The sequence below is a fragment of the Zootoca vivipara genome, chromosome 13 (genome assembly GCF_965207765.1).
Source record: "Zootoca vivipara chromosome 13, rZooViv2.hap1.1, whole genome shotgun sequence".
Taxonomy (NCBI): Eukaryota; Metazoa; Chordata; class Lepidosauria; order Squamata; family Lacertidae; genus Zootoca; species Zootoca vivipara.
Genome location: NC_142596.1, coordinates 14147894 through 14170062, shown reverse-complemented (window position 1 = coordinate 14170062; position 22169 = coordinate 14147894). Strand labels below are relative to the sequence as shown.

Below are 22169 nucleotides of genomic sequence, written 5' to 3'. Positions count from 1 at the left end.
CAGCAGGGGGCCTGTCCCTGGTTTAGACAGTGGTACCTCGGTTGTTGAACGTAATCCGTTCCGGAAGACCATTCGACTTCCGAAACGTTTGACAACCAAGGCGCAAATGGCAGTCTCCAAAGTCAATGGAGAAAAGTGAAAAATATGCAGCGGAAGCCGTTCGACTTTCGAGGCGCGTTCGAAAACGGAAGCAATGACACCCGGGTTTTCGACGTTCGAAAAGCAAAACGTTTGACTTCCAAGACGCTCAAAAACCGAGGTACCACTGTCTTTTTGGATGAGTACTTATGGTTTTTTTGTTTTTGTTTTTAAAGGCTCAGGTGTCACCTCTCCATCATATACTGGGAACTGTAGTTTGCCCTTCATAAAGCTAAAATTCCCAGCACTGTTAAAACTACAAAGGAAAGCCATGGACTTTAACTGTATGGTGTGGCTGTGTCATTGTTGAAGACAATCCACCTTTTGCACATTTGGGATTAGGGGGTTTGGGGGACAGTGGTGTAGTGATAAATCTGAAGTGGAAGAGAGCACCATGAGAGCCTCTATAGCAGGCATAAGCAAACTCGGCCCTCCAGATGTTTTGGGACTACAACTCCCATCACCCCTGACCACTGGTCCTGTTAGCTAGGGATGATGGGAGTTGTAGTCTCAAAACATCTGGAGGGCCGAGTTTGCCTATGCCTGCTCTATAGCCATGCCCCCAAGGAAAGTCCAAAAATGCAGGCGGCTGTGTTGATGGCTTGTTATACATAGACACAGGCACATCATAGAGCAGCAATTCATAGCAAAACACTATTAGGTGCACTATATATTGACTGATTCAGGGCTGGTATAGTTTGGGGCAGGGGTGTAATGAAGTCCAAAAGCCTTGCTCTCTGATTTCTCTCAGTTATGTAGTATTCTAAAACACCAGTTTAAGTAGACTATCACAAAAGGGGGCCTTCCATCCCTCCTGAACTTCTGCATATACCAATAATTTAAGGTACTTCTGCATAAACCGATTGCTCATGGATGACTTTTGAATTAGTCATCGATTAGACAAATTCACGAAAAATAAAGCTATCAACTTAGCCACGATGGCTGTGTTCTACTCCCATCTACTTCCTCTACCAGTTGTTGGGAATCACAAGTGAGGAGAGTGTGGGCTGGCTCAGCTGCTGCTTGCGGGCTTCCCATAGGCATCCCATAATAGACCGTTGGAAAAGGATGCTGGACCAGATGGGCATACCCTTCAACATTTCTCTGATGAAAATAGGGATGTCATATTCCTATCTATCTATCTATCTATCTATCTATCTATCTATCTATCTATCTATCATCTATCTATCTATCTATCTATCTATCTATCTATCTATCTATCTATCTATCTATCTAATCTTTTTATTTATACCCCACCCATCTGACTGTGTTGCCCCAGCCACTCTGGGCGGCTTCCAACATATATAAAAACATAACCTCAAACATTAAGAAGCTTCCCTATACAGTTTCCCTGTATAGTTCCTTATCTCCTTGGCTCGGAGGGGTGTGTGTGTGTCACATAACTGCATACCCTCCAACATCTCTCTGATGAAAATAAGGATGTCCTAAGGAAAAGCGGGACATTTGGGGATCAAATCAGAAACCGGGATGGCTTCTGTTAATCCGGGACTGTTCCTGGAAAATAGGGACACTTGGAGGGTCTGGATGGGCCCTGATCCAGCAAGGCTCTTCTTCTGTCCAAGGCAATTAATTCAAAACGATATCGGGCCTTCTCTGCAGTGGCTCCCCGTTCCTTTTTAACTAGGCTTTGGTTGATCTGTTTGACATCATGTACCCTTTTAAAAGTGGCTCTTTTTTGGGGGGGTGTTATAGGGTACAGTATAGGGCAGTCAGTAAACAAACAAACAAACAAACAAACAAACAAATACAAATCAACGGGGTCTAAAATCATCTCTTCACACATCGAAGGGGAGGCAAATACACTCCCTTAAATCTCAACAACACCCCTATATGTGTGTGTGTGTGTGTGTGTGTGTGTGTGTGTACACACACACACATATAGGCCTATATGGCTGTAACGACATACAAGTTCACGGAATAGTAAATAAAGCCACGTAATTGTGAGCGTGCCTCGGGCACCGAGGACGAAAAGGTTTGCAGAAAAGGATGTTTTAGGAAGGGGAATGTAGGACAACGAGTACCCGCCCCTTCTCTTCAACAGAGGTCTCTTGGCTTAAAAACAGACCCCTCCAAGATCTGGGAGGGCAGAGCAACTACACAGCCAGACCCCAACTTAGTGCCATCCCAGCGACGCCAGGCTGCACCTTCCACTAGGCCAGTGGTTCCCAATCTTTTTTTGGGGGGTGGGGGGCATGCCCCACCTAAGCGTCTCTAAAATCCTGATGCCTCCCCCCCGCCATGACATCTAATTCTTATTAATTTATTAATTCAAAATTGCCCCCCGGTGGCGCGTGTGCCCAACATGGGGAACCCCAGCGCTAGGCCCAAAGCAGGCTGGAAATAACTGGCGCCCGGCGTCTCTTTGCTTCTTTAGCACTGCTTGGATGATGGCACGCCAGGCTTTTGAACCCGGATGTGTGGTGTAGGACTAGGCCAGGAGCCCTAAACAACACAGGCTGTTGTTGGTGCTTAACAGGTGCCCCCCTCTTGCCATGTTTAATCCCTGCCTCCACCCTCCCATTTTGCAGATGCCATCCACTCCACTAGGCCTGCCAGGCCGCCTTTCAATCTCAATCCCCCCCCCCCCCCGGTTCTCCTCACTTCTCTCACTGGTGGTTTATTTTTATGACCCTTGACAACCAGGAGTGGTGGGAAATGATGGGGTGGAATGGTCCGCCTCTCTTTCCCGCCTGCAACGCAAAGAGCAATACGCAAAGGTGGGCAAGGCTGTTTGTCCCAAGGCAGGTCTCTGATGTTGCAAGCGACAACTGCAGAGGCAGCGTTCCATAGGCTGAAAGGAAGCCAACCAGTTGCTGCAGGGTGCTAGCCTGGGTTCTTCAAGATGTGGACCCTTCTATTACTCTACAGGTTGCTAAATTCCTAACAGCCGTCCTCTCGTACAAGAGACGGAATGGAATGTTAGCTGATTATTGATAGTTATAAGAATTTTTTTTAAATGACATCAGATATTGATTTTAGTTTAGCGCCTTAATTTTTAATCTTAATCTTAAACCTTCAAGATATGTTTTTTGAATTGTTAATATTTGTCCTTGTGAGCTGTGAATTGTATTATATTATCTGTGGTTTGTACAAGTCCGCGGTTTTTATTTGATTTGTTTTGTTGTGTTGTGTTTTATGATGGGCGTGAAGCCGAATAAACATCTTTACTTACTTTGCTGCAGGGGGAGGATAATATTTTAAGGGGTGGGGGCTGCAGAGTATGGGGCGCCCGTTTTCGAGTGGCTTTGAAAAAGCACGAGCTTTTTCTAATTTTATCATCATCATCATCATCATCGTTCCACTTCCTGTCCAAAAGCAATTTACAGTATAAAGAAACATAACAACAACAACAACAAACTTTTATTTGTATCCCGCCCCCGCCCCCCCCGGCCGAAACCGGGCTCAGGGCGGCTAACATCAAATATATAACATTGGTAAAAAATCAAACAAGAATTAAATCACCTCCTAAAAACAAGTCGGGATCAAATTAAAATGAGAGCAGTTTTATATACAAATCAGCTACAAAAACGTTTTGGCATATATCAGTACACGATTTACACGTGTATATAAACATATACATGCACTACTGCCCCCCCCCATTTAAAAAAACAGTTTTAAACAGTAGCAGCGCATACATAAAATTAATTGCGTCCTCCCCGTAGAACGCCCTCCCATCAGATGTCAAGGAAATAAAGAACTATCTGACTTTTAGAAGACATCTGAAGGCAGCCCTATTTAGGGAAGTTTTTAATGTTTGATGTTTTATCGCTTTCTTCTTCTTCTTCTTCTTCTTCTTCGAGCCGGCCAGAGTGGCTGAGGAAACTCAGGCAGATGGGCAGGGCATAAATAATACATTGTTGTGAATAAATTGTTGTTGTTTTTGTTATTCAAATGCAATACATATGCCAGCTGAGAAAATGATCTCCCTTTATGTAGGTTTGTCTTTAGCGGGCACAGAAAATACGAGAGAGAATGTGCTTGTCTGATATGTAACGGAAGTCCCAATTCTGACCGCAGGATGCAGCAATCAGTTGGGTACATAGTGAGACAATCCTTCAGGTATTCTGGTCCCAAGCAGTACAGTATAGAGCTTTGTATCCCAGCACCAGCACTTTGCGATTCACTTTGGCCTTGGTAAAAGTCCATACACATATTGCACCAATCTTAATATTGTAAACCCAATATTTGTACCATTATATACTTTTTATTCCCAACCCACAAATCTCTGTTAGTGATAATGAAATAAATAACATTAGTTTTATTATTTATACCCTGCCCATCTGGCTGGGTTTCGCCAGCCACATAGCATATATAAAAAAATTGTAAAACTTTGGACAGTAAAAAATTCCCCATACATACCTAATGAAATCAAACCACAAACCTCCTTTCCAATTACATTTCCAGCAAAAGGGATTATAATTGTTTCCTTTGTTCAAAATAAATGGAGAAAGTTCTCCAACATCAAATTGAAGAACGCCCCCAGAAATCCACCCCAAACTGATAAAGTCCTATTTCTCCTATGTGCTAAGTGCACCTTATCATATACTGGTACTGTACTCCTTTACACAAAAGTCCAATATAATCTTATAAATCTTATAGAACAGTTATCAGAGACAAGGGGAAATTATATCAGATTAATTCATGGTTGTTCTTTCAAAGTTTTTAGTTATACTTTTCAAATTTATACATTTCATTAATTTTACAATCATTTTAACATTTCAAAGTTAGACTTCCTTCCTCTTTCTGCAGTTCCTTAATTTTTTTTTATCTTCTGCATATCCAAATTTATTTAATTTGCTCATTTAATTATCCACTTTAAACGTAAACTCTTATGAAACTGCAGGTTATTAAAATAATCCTGCCAATGTTTTTATCTGTTTGCAATTTATCTGTAAATATTCAATAAACCATTTCCATTCTTTTATATAAAAAAATGTTATCTTGATTTCTTATTCTTCCACTGAATTTCACCATTTCTGCATATTCCGTAAGTTTTCGTATCCATTCTTCCTTTGCTGGGACAGGCTAATTAATGGTTTAAGATAGGGGACCGTATCAGAGTGGCACAGCCAATAAGCAGTGAAATAATGAAAAAGGAAATATCCACACTTCATTACAAAATTGGATACCTTTATTGAATATTACGATACAAATCAGCTATATTCAGTTATAAATCACATTTCACCTTATTATGAGATGATTAAATTGTTTATGTAAAAAAAGAGCAGACATGTGACTGTAATTGACTCTTGGAAGAATTTTTCATTTTATAAATATGTAGGATTTAACAGCACGGTGGTACGTATTCCAGAGCAGTTCAACAGCACTTCAAATTCTGGGCACCACTCAGCATTAAGTCACTCAGCATTAAGCCAATCTCCATGGCTACAGTCTTTATTGGAACCGGAAAAGCTGATCGAATAGGCACAAGGTAGGCACATTAAAAAAACAAATTTTCAGACCACTCTGAAAATATACTCACAGCATTTTCTTTATACGCACAAGGGGGAAACTGGTCCCGCCAGTTTGCTTGGCTGTTGTCAATAATCTCACCAAGAAACCTCTCCCCACAGCATAGGATCTATTTTTTTTTTTAATTCAGTTTCACTTCCCTGAATCCTTGGACTCCCCCCCATGGATTCTATTATTAATCCGTTTTGCCCTGCATCTCATATTATCCTCCCATTTTTTCTTAAAATTCTCATTATACCCTAGTTCTTACTACATTACAAGCCTTATTCCAATCCTGTCAAGGTTTTTAATTGTTTGCAGTGTTCTCCTAAGTAGCTTATAAATTTCCCCTGCTCTGTATTAAAGCTTTTGTCTTCTTGGTTTCTAATTCTCCCGGTCATTTTCCCCATTTTGGCATAGTCCAACAACTTTATCAGCCAATCTTCTCTGGTAGGGACTTTGTCTTCCTTCCATCGCTGTAAGCCCAAGAGAAACCCCTGTGATGCATATGCCTTGAAAAAGTTTGATGAGGCGATGAGAAATTTACACTCTAAATAAATGAACAAACAGCCACATCCCCTCTGTTCTCTTTAGAGATGTGCTGAATTCATTACTAAGAGTTGTTGGTTATGTCAATGTGGATAACAGTCCCCCCGCCACTGTTTTCACAAGAATCATTCTCGATTTCTAAATGTTTTTTCATAAAATTCCAGCTCTTCATTGGTTAGTGATGGTTTGACGATCTCCAAGGATTTTTCAAAATGTTTCTGCTTCACGGGTGTTGCTTCAACTTTGTTCTCTTGCAATGCCAATAAAGCGGCCTAAGGGGAAGGGGAGGAGAAACCAACATGAACGAAACTTAATTAATGAACACGACTAAGTTAGGGCCAATCACTTCCATAAGCCGACTCTGAGAATAAAACTTAATTGACTACCATCCATTATTTCTACTCCAGGTGTGGGATACCTCCAGCTCATGGACCTACTCAGGGTTTCAATTTGGCCTATGAGGCTGTTTGCCCCAAACCAGACCCACCTGCCCTGCACCTGATGCCATGTGTGAAATCAGATGTGGGAGAGATAAACCTGCAGTTGATAATAATAAATAAATAAATAAATAAATAATAATAATAATAATAATAATTTATTTATACCCCTGCCACTCTGGGCGGCTCCCAACAGAATATTAAAAATACAATAAAGCATCAAACATTAAAAACTTCCCTAAACAGGGCTGCCTTGTCTTCTAAAAGTCAGATAGTTGTTTATTTCCTTGGCATCTGATGGGAGGGCATTCCACAGGGCAGGTGCCACCACCGAGAAGGCCCTCTGCCTGGTTCCCTATGGGATATGGCAAATTTGGACAGCTTGCCTTGCTTAAATCAGCCTAGCAGCACAAGAAATATCATATTCTCTGTTCTGTATATAGAATCATAGAACTGTAGAGTTGGAAGCGACCCTGTGGATCATCTAGTCCAACCCCCTGCAATGCAGGAATATGCGGTTGTCCCATACAGGAATCGAACCTGCAACCTTGGCGTTACCAGCACCATGCTCTAACCCACTGAGCTGAGCACCCCCCGCTACATTTTCTAGGCTTAGCATGATGTATGTCCTCTGGGTGCAGTGCTCTGAAGGGAGAGTGTCTAGCTTAAAAATGCTGGTCCTTCAGGGGCACAGTTACCCCAACTCATGGACCTACTTAGGGTTTCAATTTGGCCCATGAGGCTGTTTCCCCCAAACCACACCCACCTGCCCTGCACCTGATTCCACGGGTGAAATCAGACATGGGAGAGACAGGCCTACGGTTGCCAATGCACAATTGGGAGCCTTAAAATGTGCTTCTGATTGTGCATTGGCAAAGGAGCCTTGCTTTCCCCGGGGATCAGCTGACTGGTGGTCAGAGCAAGCCTGCTGGGATCTGCCAGGATACTGCGTTCAGAGGGAACTCAGTAGTGCAGATGACCTCTGTCCAAAGCGGGGCATGGAGAAGTCCAGCAGGTTTGAATTACAGTGCTACCTCAGTTTACAAACACAACTGGTTCCGGAAGTCTGTACTTAACCTGAAGCGTACTTAACCTGAAGCGAACTTTCCCATTGAAAGTAATGGAAAGTGGATTAATCCGTTCCACACGGTCCGTGGAGTACTTAACCTGAAGCGAACTTTCCCATTGAAAGTAATGGAAAGTGGATTAATCTGTTCCAGACGGGTCCGCGGAGTACTCAACCTGAAGCGTACTCAACCCGAGGTATGAGTGTAATTGGTTCCGGAAGTCCGTACTTAACCTGAAGCGAACTTCCCCATTGAAAGTAATGGAAAGTGGATTAATCCGTTCCAGACAGGTCCGTGGAGTACTTAAACTGAAAATACTCAAACCGAGGCGTACTTAAACCGAGGTATGACTGTACCTTCTATCAGCCAATAGGTGATGACTCCAAGCCTGCTGGATTGGCAGTGTGACCTATTTGCCTGAGGGAATATCCCTCTGGTTAGGTGGTAACTCCAGGCCTTGCTTGACTTTTCTTTTGGCCATGCTGCGAAGGGAAAACTGGTCGCCTGATGTCAGTAAGACAGGTGGCAAAGTGGGGGATCCATTTACCCACTCCTGACCCAAGTAATCTTACCATCGGGGGCTTTAATGACCATTGACATGATCCTGTAAGATCTTCTTAGATTAGGAATGGAACACCAGAACGATCTGGGAGCCATTTCAATATACATTGCCCGTGTATATCCTCATGGAAAGCAGCGGCCCTCATGCTCTTCAAAGTGCCATGGAATGCCAAGAATGCCCAACCTCCACAAGGTTGTTATGAGAATAAAGTGCGTGTTGGGGAAGGAGACCCATGCGGTAGACTGAACTTCTTGGTGGAAGAACGCAACCAAAATGTAGACGAGTCCAACACAAATGGGCCTACTCCGAATACAATCCAGTTGGATTTCACCACTGTATCTGCCCCTTTTGAGTTTGCTGATATACTGTATTCTTAATTTGTACCAGATACTAAATTAAATTAAGAAGCCATTTGCATTTCCCAGTTGAGATCTTCCAAGGCAAAAACAATCAAATAGCATGCAAGTATTTGCAATGCTAGATTTTGTCTCTTCTTTACAAACGCAAACTTGATTTCAAGTTGAGATTTTACTTCTCTCTCAAGCTTACATGAAGCCTTTCCCCCTTAATTAGGAAAAATTAGAACATTTCAGAAAACTCTCCCAAGACTAATTAGGAAAATTAAAAGCCTTACCTCCTTGCAAAGATTCTCAAGGTCAGCTCCAGAGAACAGATTAGCACGAGCTGCTATATCCTCTAGAGAAACACCAGGATCAATGGGAATTTTTCCAGTGCAGATTTTCAAAATAGAAAGCTTTCCCTAATACAAAATAGAAAAGAAAGGATCAGAGTTATTTGTAAGTAAGAAGGCAGTCAGTTGGGGAGGCTAGCTGAGAGCAGAATGTTTTCCTTAATGGATCATTACACATCAGATTTCAGGAACGGCATAAAATAAATACACCCTCCCAAAGCAGATAAACCATTTACTCATTTTAGACAGCTTCCCAAATTCCCTTATAGTGGCACACTGCTGGGCAAAAAGAGCAATGGCAAACAAACTTCCTATAAGGCAGGCATCCCCAAACTGTGGCCCTCCAGATGTTTTGGCCTACAACTCCCATGATCCCTAGCTAACAGGACCAGTGGTCGGGGAAGATGGGAATTATAGTCCAAAACATCTGGAGGGCTGAAGTTTGGGGATGCCTGCTATAAGGGACATTTAATCCCTGTTATTGATCTTTTCACCATGACACCTCTGAAAAGTTTCTAAGCAACCCCAGACCTCCCTGGAACACAGTTTGAAAGCCAGTATTCTGGAGCACTGTACAAGTCCACAGTCCACTCTGAAACAAGTTTAACAATTTTTTTTTAAAAAAAGAACAATTATGATATACACTGTTGCGTTCAGACATAGCACCGAACCATGGACTGGCATTATATCTAAACCTAGGTCAACTTTCAAACTATGGTTTGCAAAGGGCTGCCAAACTGGGAACTCACAGCTATTATTTTATTATTTATTTCAGAAAATTTATGCGCCACTTAATTGATTATTATTTTTTTACAAAGTAGCATGCTAACTGCAGCCTGCAGTTGTGTGTCTCAATTTATAAGCCATTGACAAACCAGGGCCACAGAAATGCCTTAAAAGGGAGAGATGCATTAATAGAATGGCACAAACTTAGGAAGCTAAGTTCTAAGCAGATGGAATACAAAAGCAGACAATCAGCTCTAAACCATGGCTTGCCTGCTATATAACTGGAAGTTTAAACCAAAGTCTCAACTGGCTTCATATACCCCTCTTTGCAAACAAACCCCGGAATGTTTGTAATTACCGATCTCTGCGGTTTAAAATTCACCTCTGGATTTGTGCCCTACCTTCTGATCTGGAGGTGGAATATAGATGATCTTGTCAAACCGTCCAGGACGCAACAAGGCATCGTCCAACATGTCTGGTCTGTTGGTTGCAGCAACGACGATGACATCTTTATTAAAAACCTCCTGAAATTCCAGCTAGAAAGTTGGCAAAAATTAAACGCTTGAAAAATAAGCATTTGCACATTAACTGTCTGTCTGTCTGTCTGTCTGTCTACCGTATCTATCATCTATCTAAATAATTTTTATTAAATTTTCTGTTTTACAATTTAAAATATTCATTTTACACCCTTAAGATATCAATGACTTCCGTTCTCTTTCCATGGTTCCTTTTACATATCATAAATCCCTGCATATTTTACAAAAACTATACCATTCAGTATTCCATTATTGCATCCATCAAAACTTATTTACACTGTTGAATTTATCTAAATGCTGCCAACATTTCCAGCTGTACACAATTATTTCCAATATATTCAATAAACGTTTTCCAATCTTCTCTAAACGTATGTTCTTCTTGTTCTCTTAGTCTATATGTTAAGTCTGCAAGCTTCACATATTCTGTCAACTTAACTGCCATTCTTTGGTTGGGACCTCACTCGTTTTCCATTTTTGGGCTAACAAAACGCGGGCTGCAGTAGTAGCATACATAAATAACCTTTATTAATTCAATCATTCTGGAAGACATCCATGCAAGAAATTTGTAACATAACTAAGCAAGTGCTAGAAATTACCCCAGAATTGGTTTTACTAAATATCTTTCAAGATAACAACGCTCACGCAAATCATAAAGAACTTATAATCCATCTGTTGTCAGCAACCAGAAACATCATAGCCAGGCACTGGAGGGACCTATCGGGAGTGGGCATGGACCAATGGTACCAAGTTGTATGGGAAACAGCCCTACTACAACCTTTGTAGACATAAAATGCAAAGTAAGCAAACTTATGGAAAAGGTTTCAAAGAAACCCATTTGTAATATTTTCTCCGTGCGTCCTTCTATTTATCTGTTTATATCTAACATATTTCATTTTGCCAGTGGTGGTATTTATGAATTTAAGGGAAAATGCATTCAAGGATAACCATGCAGAAAACAAATTTAATAGAGTAGCTGGGGAAACCCAGAAAGATGGGTGGGGTATAAATTATTATTATTATTATTATTATTAATAATAATAATAATAACAACAACAACAACTTAAGAACTGACTACTGACAGAGTTCCCTGGGGAAATGGACTGATTATTAAACCACTCTGGGAATGGTATCTCTGTTGTCTCCTAACAACTCTCAGGACCCTTAGCAAACTACAGTTCCCAGAATTCCTTGCAAGAAGCCATGACTGTTTAAAGTGGTATGATACTGCTTTAATTACACAGTGCGTAAGGGGCCTGGGCCCGTTGTTGCAACCTAAGTTTCTGTGTTTATGCCATAACAGATTCAGCAGATAGAAATGAACTCATCTATGAAAGCAAAAGGATTGGAAACATCTCGTTATGAGAATTAGATACCTCTCTATCATTTTCTGTTTGTTCTCGACTGTCGTTTTCCAGCTCGGCTTTATTTCCTCTCCTCTCTGTTAACTTCAACCCAACACCATCCAATTCATTAAGGAGGACAGAAAGAACTCTCTCCTGGACGCCATGTCCTGTTTTACTGACTGACCGAGATCCCAGGATAGAGTCGATCTCATCAAGGAACACAATTGCAGGCGTATTGGCTCTTGCTTGACGAAATACCTTGAATAATTAAAATTAAGTGGGGGGGAGGGGGAGATAGGTAGAAATCATATATCTGTGCAGAACGCATAATTTAAGACCAATAGGGGGAAAGACATGCATTTTTTCTATGTTCAAATGAAGTGTAAATTCTACTTTGTACAGGGATACCTTGGTTCTCAAACAACGTGGAACCCAAACACTGCAAACATGGAAATAAGTGTTCCGGGTTGCAAACTTTTTTTGGAAGCCGAACGCGCTCCGTTTTGAGTGCTACGCTTCCGATTGGAGTGTTACGCTGAGGCCTGTCTGTTTTTCCTATTTATTTTGAATTTTTGCGGCTTTTTTGTTTTGTTTCTGTGACTGTGTAGAACCCAGTTCAGCTACTGATTGATTGTGTGACTGCAGTACATTGTTTATTGCTTTCGTTTTATGGATCAACGGTCTCGTTAGGTAGTAAAATTCATGTTAAATTTCTGTTTTAGGGTTTAGGTTGTTTTTATAAGTCTGGAACGGATTAATCCATTTTGGATTACTTTTTATGGGAAAGTGCGCCTTGGTTTTGGAATGCTTTGGTTTCGGAACTTAATCCAGAATGGATTAAGTTTGAGAACCAAGGTACCACTATACTTGCTGAAGCCAACTATATACCCAGCAGATCACTCTGATTTGTAGGAGAGCTTCTTTTGCATGATACAAAGATCTTAGAAGCTTGCTCCGCAGTAACTCAGAGCAGGGCTTTTGGTGTGGCTGTCTCTTGTTTCTGTTGACTTTCAACAGGCAACCACAATCTGCACTTTCACAAAACAACTGAAGAATTTATGTTTCTGACAGGCTTTCCCTGCTGGATAAATAGGCATTTACCATGAGCGTCTATTTTGTTATGGCTTTATTTATTTAGCTTTTTATTTGTTCTTTTCAAATTTATACATTTCATTAGTTTTACGATCAATTTCACGTTTCAAAATTTGATTTCCTCCCCCCTCTTCCTGCAGTTCCTTAAATTTATTTTTTGATATCTTCTGCATACCCAAATTCATTTGACTTGCTCATATAATTACCTACTGTAAATATATACTCTTGTTAGACTGCAGGTTATTACAACAATCCTGCTCATGTTTTTATCTGTTTATGTTTAACTGTTTTTAATTCTCTTACGTGCAAATCGCCTTGAGGTAGTTGTTTGGAAGGCGATTAATAAACTACCACCACTACCAACAACAACTATTATTATTATTATTAATAATAATAAAAGATAAAACATTAAAATTTTTCGTAAACAGGGCTGCCTTCAGGTATCTTCTAAAATTCAGACAGTTGTTTATTTCCTTGACATCTGATTTGAGGGCGTTCCACATGGTGGGTGCCACTACTGAAAAGGCCCTCTGCCTGGTTTTTATGTTTAACTGTTTTCAATTATCTTAAATTATCTTATTCTATGGACATACTGTCACCTCAGATGCAATAAAGTTGACATAATAAAATGAGTTTTGTGCCTGTGTGCTCTTTCCTCCCTTCTCTAGCACACCGTAACAGAAAACTGTAACCATTTCTGAAACCACCATTTCTTCTTGTACCAAAACCAGGAAACAATAGTTTAATCTCAGTCTACCAGCCAACAATATAAAACTAGAATCTAGCTATAGGTTATTAAAGCAGGATGGCTAGGTCTGAACCGGCCAACTATTTAACGTGGTCTATTTTCACCCAAGGACTACGGGAATAAAAGACAAACCTGAGACAAAATCTTCTCCGAATCTCCAACGTAAGGTGAGAAAAGGTCGGCGCCACTCACAGACAGAAACGAACAGTGACAGCTTGTGGCTGCTGCTTTTACAAGCGTAGTTTTGGCGCAACCTGACGGTCCGTACAAAAGGATGCCCTTTGGGCGGGCAAGCCCCATTCTCACAAAGGCCTCTGGGAATTTTATAGGCCATTCAATGCTCTGCAAATACAAAAAAGCCATAGAAACTTCCATTAATTCCTTATAGCATTAGATCATGCAAGGCAACACATGGACTCATGGCTCTTCATGGAGGCGCAGGTCAATTCTGTGTCCGGGGTAGCTGTCTACCAGCTCCATCTGGTATGCAGACTGAGACCCCACCTGCCTGCGAACTGCCTCGCCAGAGTCAGTTCTAGTTACCTCCCGCTTGGACTACTGCAATGCGCTCTACGTGGGGCTACCTTTGAAGGTAACCCAGAAACTGCAATTCATCCAGAATGCGACAGCTAGACTGGTGACTGGGAGTGGCCACCGAGACTGTATAACAGCAGTCCTGAAAGACCTACATTGGCTCCCAGTACATTTCCGAGCAAAATTCAAAGTGTTGGTGCTGACCTTTAAAGCCCTAAACGTACTCGGCCCAGCCAGATGGGTGGGGTAGAAAGAATAAATTATTATTATAACTGAAGGAGCGTCTCCACTCCCATTGTTGAGTCTGGACACTGAGGTCCAGCTCCAAGGGCCTTCTGGCGGTTCCCTCCCTGCGAGAAGTGAGGTTACAGGGAACCAGGCAGAGGGCCTTCTCGGTAGTGGCACCCGCCCTGTGGAACGCCCTCCCATCAGATGTCAAGGAAATAAAGAACTGACTTTTAGAAGACACCTGAAGGCAGCCCTGTTTTTAGGGATGTTTTTAATATTTGATGTTTGTTTCTGCTAAACAAACATCATTCCTGGTTTTGAGTTTCCTTTAAGACTTTGAGTTGATAAGTTTCTCTGCATTCAACACTCAACTGCACTGAGCGTAGGGGCCTTCTCTGCAGTGGCTCCCCATTTGCGGAATGGCCTCCTCAGGGAAGTTCGCCTGGTGCCTTCATTATATACACCTTTAGGCGCCAGGCAAAAACGTTTCTCTTTAACCAGGCCATTGGCTGATTGATATCTGGTGCCCTTTTAAAATGTGTTCGAGGGTGTTAATTGGTTTGTTTTTGTTTTTATTACACATTTTGTGTTTTTATATTGTGGTTTTATGTTGTAACCACCCCGAGACCTGTGCATATAGGGCAGTGTACAAAAATTTAATAAATAATAATAATAATAATAATAATTGCTCCTTATGACATTTCTATTCTGCTGCCATCTTACATGTTATGTTGTCTCATGGGGCTAGCATCAGCAGTGCTATAAACATCTCCCCAAGCTCCATACGGGGAGAGAGCTGAAAATGTGATAAATAAAGTAATAATTGCAGAATCCAAGAGCTGTGAGAGCACAGCCGCCCTTGAAATTCGTCTCTGTGACCCTACCTGTTTTAACTTGAGTTTCACATCTTCAAGGCCCCCAATCTGATCCCAGGCGACGGGCCTGAAGTCTGCCAGCCCAACTCCACTTCGAACAGAGGACGGCTGAATCTTTTTCAACGCTTCACGGAAGTCCGACATGTGCACTGTGTCAATTGAATCCTGAAGAAATGTATGTACAAGCAGAGAAAAAAAAAGGTCTGTTTGCTTTTAATCTCCCAAACCCTGAAGTCACTCACTCGTGAGAAGTCTTAGCAGTCCTGCCAATGAACAATCAGTTCGTATATCTGGGTCTACAAATCACATTTATATACTGCTTTCTGACATGCCACCCAGAGCAGTTTACAGTGGCAAAACACTAAAGCAAATAAATGATATAAATTGTAGGTAAAGAGGTAAAGGTAAAGGACCTCTGGACGGTTAAGTCGAGTCAAAGGTGACTATGGGCTTGCGGCGCTCATCTTGTTTTCAGGCTGTGGGAGCCGGAATTTGTCCGCAGACAGCTTTCCGGGTCATGTGGCCAGCAAATTGCTTTGGCGCAACGGGACACCGTGACAGAAGCAAGAGCGCACAGAAACGCTGATTACCTTTTGCATCCCAGGTGTGTGAATCATTGCTATCTAGTCAATGTGGGTAACACACTGACACAGACACTCAATTGCACCTATATAACAGACACAAGTCCCCCCAAGCTATGTCTATTTGCAGCCACAATGTCACACAGGATAAAGCTGCTGAGCATTTAACACAAAGCGGGGGCAGGAGAAAGAGTGCAAGGGGGGAGGACCCCCCCCATGCACAAAAATATTCTGCGCTGACATCTGAAATAGTTCCTTACCGAAGAGGCACGAAACACAGCCTTCGTTGCAGCCTCTCTGCAGAGCGCCGTGAGGTCAGCTCCAACATAACCGACTGTTATTTCTGCAAGTTCAAACAAATTGACATCGTTTGACACAGGCATGCCAGCAGTAATCAGCTGTAGAATAGACCTCCTTTGCTTCACGGTCGGCGTCCCAATTATAACCTAAGAAAAAGAGCAAATGTAAAGAAACGTCTTGCTTTCTTGGTGTATCCTGGCAATTCTCAACCGGCTGTATTAACCGTAGGGCAACACAGGGCTGATCCGAAGCAAATCTCATGCCAATTTCGAGTGCAAAGGTTTTGATCAGGAATGGACAATCTCTAGCCTGACAGCTGCTGTGGGACTCCAACTCCCATCACCCCTCCTCGCTGCACAGACTGACTGGGGCAGATGGGAATTGTAGTCCAGGAAAATATGGAGGACCGACAGTTCTGCCACCCTGCGCTAGATGGGCTGAACTAAACCCCAGTCCTGAGCTTCTTCAGAATGTTCTTCTCCAACCAACTCGGATGGCTTTAAAAGGGAATTGGACATATTCATTGTCCCACCCTCCAATGTCCACATGATGAACAAATTCTACAAAGGAACCCTGATGTGTGAGCGTCAGCGTAAAATTATGTATTGCCCTGTTTTCCATCATTCCAACTATCAGGGCCGGAGTGGAACTGCCCATTTCTAAATATTACCACTTAGAACAAAAGAAGTCTGCGAAATGTACTTCTGCAAATGAGCCAGGTGATAAAAGAGTTCTCTTGCCGGAACTACAACTCTATAGTCCTTTGAGGAGAGTCATGGCACCCCAAGGTCATTGACAGGGCTCCCCCTCCCCCCCCCTATAATTCTAATCAAATTTTCTGTTTTACATTTTAGAATACAGTGGTACCTTGGTTTTCAAGCATCTCGGAAGCCGAACGTTTCAGTTTCCGCACGCTGAAAACCCGGAAGGAAATGCTCCCGTTTTCGAACGCTCCTTGGAAGTCAAACGGCTTCCGCTGAGTTCCCCCCCCCCCAATTTTCTTCACTGAATTTGTAGGCCGCCCTTTGCGCCTCGGTTTTCAAACATTTCAGCAGTCAAACGGTCTTCTGGAATGGATTACGTTCAAAAACCGAGGTACCACTGTATTCATTTAAACAACCTTAAAATATCAATGACTTCCCTTTCTCTCTTTGCATGGTTTATTTTGCCTAACATAAATCCCTGCATATTTTACATAAACTAAACCACTCATATTTTACATAAACTAAACCTGGCGTGCTCTGGTCCATGGGGTCACGAAGAGTCGGACACGACTAAATGATTAAACAACAACAACAAACCACTCAGTATTCCATTATTACCTCCATCAAAACTTATTTTCACAGTTGAATTTATCCTAACGCTGCCAACGTTTTCAAGTGTACACATTTCCCCCCCCCCATATAATCAACAAACGTTTTCCAGTCTTCTTTAAACCTATGTTCTTTTTGTTCTCTTATTCTACATGTTAGGTCCAGAAGCTGCGCATATTCCATCGGTTAAAGTTGTCATTCTTCTTTAGTTGGGACCTCGCTCGTTTTCCATTTTTGGGCTCAGAAAACAAGGACCGCAGTAGTAGCAAAAAATAAAAATAAAAGGGGCTCCCCCTTCCTAAATGAAGCAGTAAGCAGCAATCAGAAGTAACAAATAAGATATAATTTACAATCACCTCTCGGTCCAGTCTGCCTGGCCTCCTAAGTGCAGGGTCCAGGGCATCGGGTCTATTTGTCGCTGCCACAATCACTACGTGATTTTCTCCCCCGAAGCCATCTAGAAGAGTTAGCAATTGAGCCACCAGACGATTTTCCGGGGCATTACTCGAACTTCCCCGTTTAGGACACAACGAGTCGATCTCGTCAATAAAAAGAACAACCGGTCCTTCGCGGGACAATTCTCTAGCTTGTTCAAAAACTCGCCGCAAGTTCTCCTCGCTTTCGCCGGGCCTTGAACCGTAGATAATAGGGCCGTCGATGCAAAGCAGGCTGGCACCAATTCCCCTGGCGACCGATTTCACCAGAAGAGTTTTGCCCACTCCTGGAGGCCCCACCAAAAGCACTCCTCTAGGGACAGAAAGGCCCAGCTTCTGGAAGGTTTTCGGAAAGCGCAAGGGCAAGTCGATCATCTCTTTTAAGGAGGTGCTGACGTCGTTCATGCCCGCCACCAAGATTTTGGTGCCACCCTCCGTCGAACGGTTGTGCCAGTCTAGTGTGACTGCCTCTTTAACAGTTACACCAGTTTTGAGGGTTACCAAACCGGCTTCTTCTGCGGTGGCAGGCTCCATGGACAATATTTCAACACATGCCAATGGATTGCCCGGAATTGGCGCAAAGGTAACGACGTAATGGGGAGAAACGTAGGCCTTTCTCAGAAGTTCCTTGACCATGTCCTGCACTGTGGTTTTCGGAGTGGATTTTTTCAAGGCACGGTTCTTAAAGATGACTTTGACTGTCACTCTCTTGAGCTTGCAAGAAGGCAGCAGCTTCAAGTGGTTCATGCTCACGGTGAGATTTTGGGACAGGCACTCCTTCAAACCCCACGTTCTGCACTTGAGATCGACCTGCAAATAGCCGTCAGTCAAATCATGCCTTGGCCAGGCGGTACAGAGACAGCTGCCCGCAGGGAGGGTGATCTTCACTGGGGAGCCCAGTGTGGCACCCAGGGTAGAGAATACAGCAGGCCCCAGCCGGCACCTTTGGGTACCTTCATCTTCGGGAACCTGCGGCAACAGCTTTAACAAAGCCATCTTCACGATGAGCCGCTGGGTTGCAAATCATACACGCAGATGTTTCTCTGAACAGTTTAGAATGGAGAGGAAAAAAAGAAAAGAAAATTAGCTGATTTTATTTAACAATAGTGTGTGCAGGTTTTAGGAAGGGGGGGGGAGTAGATTTCAGGGAGAGGTGCAAGTTTCATAGAAAGGTTCAAAGTTCTCAGATGCGTTCAAGAGTAAATTACAAGACAGCCGTATATCTGAAGAGCCTTTCTGTTATCATTCCATACATAAAATTTGCCTGAAAAAGAAATACTTTTCTGAATCACAGGCTGTGGAGGGGTCTGCCTTCTCTGAATAGTTTATCTAACACATGGATGGAGAACCTCAAACTGAGAGGACCAACATGCCCCCCCCCCTCCAAGCCTCTTTATATGGCCCTCAGACAATTCCCCCTAGCCCTACTCCTTCTCCCCAGGCCACATCCTTCACCTGCTTTGCAGCCTCCCCAAGTTCTTTTGCCTGGCTAGAATGTATCCTTGACCTCAAGTATATTTTTTGCTTTCCTGGACGCAGGATAAAGAGGAAACTAAGAATGTATGTAGAAACAGGCCTACTGTAACAACAACAACAACAACAACAACAACTTAATTTATATCCCGCCCATCTAGCTGGGTCTCACCAGCCACTCTGGGTGGCTTGCAACATACAAAACACAAAACATCAAACATTAAAAAAACAAGATATCTTATACAAACAACATGCAAACCAATAAATCAATAAAAGCCAGTAATAATAATAATAATAACAACCAGTTTACAGTTATACCCAAATTAAAGTAACCGCCAACCCCAACTAAACATTTAACCAACACCAACCGGACAAAAATGAAACAGAGGAACCAAAATTACCTTTTATAAATGTAAAAATTATATACTGCACTTTTCCTCTACCAACATAACCAACGTACTGTAAGAGGCGCTCAGTTTGAATCTGCCCTCTGCCCTGAAACCCTTTTTAAACTACCAATTCACAATTCACAAACAAGAAAAGCTGGTCCTTGGATACATGCATTGTATGTTGTTATAGGCAGCCAGCTGCCACAATATGGGGAGCAAGAGGCCACCATTTCTAGGTAGCCTTGAGCATCAGCAGACCTTTTGTTGACTAGCTCTCAACCCAACAAGTAGTTGTAGGAAGCCCATAAAAAGCCCATTGCTAGAGCCTAGGCTTTTCATACAGAAGGTTACAAGTTCAATCCCAACTAAAAGCATCAAGTAGCTGGAGAAGCATCAGATGAAGCTGCTGCCAGTCAGAGTAGGCAATGCTGGCCTAGATGGAGCAATAGCCTGACAATGGCTTAAGCGGCTTCCTGTACCCTGTCTTCCCAACACACAAACTCAATTCTGAAAGCAAAATGCTCAAGGACAGGTACGCAATTATTTCATCCAATTTATATCCTGCTTTATTGTTGTTGTTGTTTTTAAAACCCAGTAAACACAAAGGAATAAACACAAAAGAAACCATTCCCAGAGACAGGCATTCCAAGCCATACATGAAACACATAGCCACAATAAGCCACATTTCTCAGTTTAATTTCTAAAAGCATGAGCATCTGCAGGATTTCTCCCCAGGTGGGAGATAAACACACACACACCCGTAACTGAACTAAGACTTTCTAAAAAAAAATATTATGCATTTTATATTCTCATTTTGCTTTTTTCTTTTCTTCCTGTCGTGAGCTGCCCTGGGCTCTTCGGATGAAGGGCAGTATACAAACTTAATACCTAATTAAGATACGACCATTGCTCTAGCCGGCATTTTAGGGCAACATTCGGATTAATGATAATTATTTTCCATTTTCTTGCTGCCCCATTTATCTGATGGGATTTATGGATGCGGCTGAGAAATGTGAATAATTAAGCATTATTTCAGAAAGAATAAAATAAAGATGAAAGGCATGCAAGTTTCTGATGAAACAAATGAGAAAAGCGCCTGCATATCTCAGGTACGCAGGTATAATAAGACAGCAGCCCAAACACTCACCAGCGATTTGTCTTGCATGCAAAAGCATTTTCTCCTCCTTTACAAGCAAGCAAAGCGAAAGGGGGGAATTGTACAGTGCAGCCCGCTAATTGGCTAACAGGCCTGCCAATCAATTCTCCCCGCAAAAGAAGGCAATCAGACAAACCCTTGGAGCGAGTCGCTTTTCCTCCTGTCCCATCGAAAGCGGATGTGAAGTGAAAGGTTCCAATCAGGGAACGGGGTGGTGGTAGTGGGTGGGACAAAGGAAAGACGAACAGGCTTCTGGTTGGACGCTAGGTGGAGCATGTTGTCTCTATTTTATTCAGAGAGGCGTGGGAGCAGCTGTGTTAGGAAGTTGTGTGAGGTTTGCTTCTGAAGCTTACAAGAGAGTGTCATTTGGGGGGGGGGGGTAATGCTTAATTTTTGCAACTTTCTTCAGTGAAAATATGTTTTTGGGTGTGAGAAATTCAAATTTGCTATTATTTTCCTGATTGCACAACTTTTAGCTTGGTAAACCTAGGTCGGATTAAAAAGCACGTAAACCAAATAATTTTAATTTTACCTTGTGAAAATGTCAGGTAATGCTTAATAATAAGAAGACATACTCTTATGGAAGTGCAGGTTATTACAATAATCCTGCCAATGTTCTTACCTGTTTATAATTTATCTGTAAATATTAAACAAATCATTTCCATTTTTTTTAAAGTTATCTTGATTTCTTATTATTCCGGTAAGTTTCACCATTTCTGCATACTCCATAGGTTTTCGTATCCATTCTTCCTTTGCTGGGACTTCTGCTTCTTTCCATTTTTGGGCTAGTGACATTCTTGCCGCTGTAGCATATAAGAATATATATTTAAAGTAGATGAATAAATGAGCAAATTAAGTTAATTTGGATATGCAGACGGTATTAAAAAGAAATTTAAGGAACCACAGAAAGAGTGGGAAGGAAGTCAAGTTTTTAAATGTTAAAATGATTGTAAATTCAGTGAAATGTATAGACCTGAAATGTAGAAAAAATTTAAAATAATAATATAAAAAACTGCAAGTACTTGGCAATAATTTTTAATGATTTCTATGCAATTTTTGCACAGATTTTACATAATAAGCAAAATAAATTATATTAATTGCACCAAAATATCTTTTGAATTCCCAAGTCAAGTACCCTTCATTTTTGGCATTTGAAAAATTCAACATGCCCCATCGAGGGAGCAAGTCCTGTTGGTCTCAGTAGGACTTCTAAATAAATGTCATTATGATTTTTATACACACGAGTTAATTTATTTTACAGTGCAATGCTAACCGGACCTGTTCAGAAGTGAGTAAATTCATGGGAGCTTACTCCAGGTATGCTCAAGTTAGGATTTTAGCTTTATAAATAGAAAAATACTCACCTTTTTCTCCAAGGAGCTCAAGGTGACATGCATAGTTCTCTTCCTTCTCATTTAATCCCCACTCTAACCACTACACCACACAGGAGCTCCTAATAATATGTTATCTCATCTGTCTCTTAGATTATAAAGTGAAGTTATATTGATTTATTATTATCACAGAA

General features: G+C 41.9%; 1 protein-coding gene across 1 annotated transcript; it reads right to left on the bottom strand.

The window, feature by feature from the left end:
• Positions 1-5268: 5268 nt before the first annotated feature.
• Positions 5269-20831, bottom strand: AFG2B (AAA ATPase AFG2B). Its single transcript, XM_035132179.3, has 9 exons — positions 20636-20831; positions 17549-18669; positions 15840-16025; positions 15008-15163; positions 13494-13703; positions 11552-11779; positions 10044-10178; positions 8860-8985; positions 5269-6431 (listed from the first exon to the last, which is right to left on the bottom strand). Exons 2-9 carry the CDS (start codon positions 18620-18622, stop codon positions 6285-6287), a joined length of 2262 nt encoding a protein of 753 aa, XP_034988070.2. The 5' UTR covers positions 18623-18669; positions 20636-20831; the 3' UTR covers positions 5269-6284.
• Between the last annotated feature and the right edge of the window lie 1338 nt (positions 20832-22169).

Excerpts from the sequence above, each read along its gene's own strand:
- AFG2B (XM_035132179.3), bottom strand. The coding sequence starts at position 18,622 with ATGGCTTTGTTAAAGCTGTTGCCGCAGGTTCCCGAAGATGAAGGTACC. Across the intron at positions 16,026-17,548 it reads CAGGCAGACTGGACCGAGAG|GTTATAATTGGGACGCCGAC; the intron begins GTGATTGTAAAT and ends TCTTTTTCTTAG. Across the intron at positions 10,179-11,551 it reads AAACAGAAAATGATAGAGAG|CTGGAATTTCAGGAGGTTTT; the intron begins GTATCTAATTCT and ends CCAACTTTCTAG.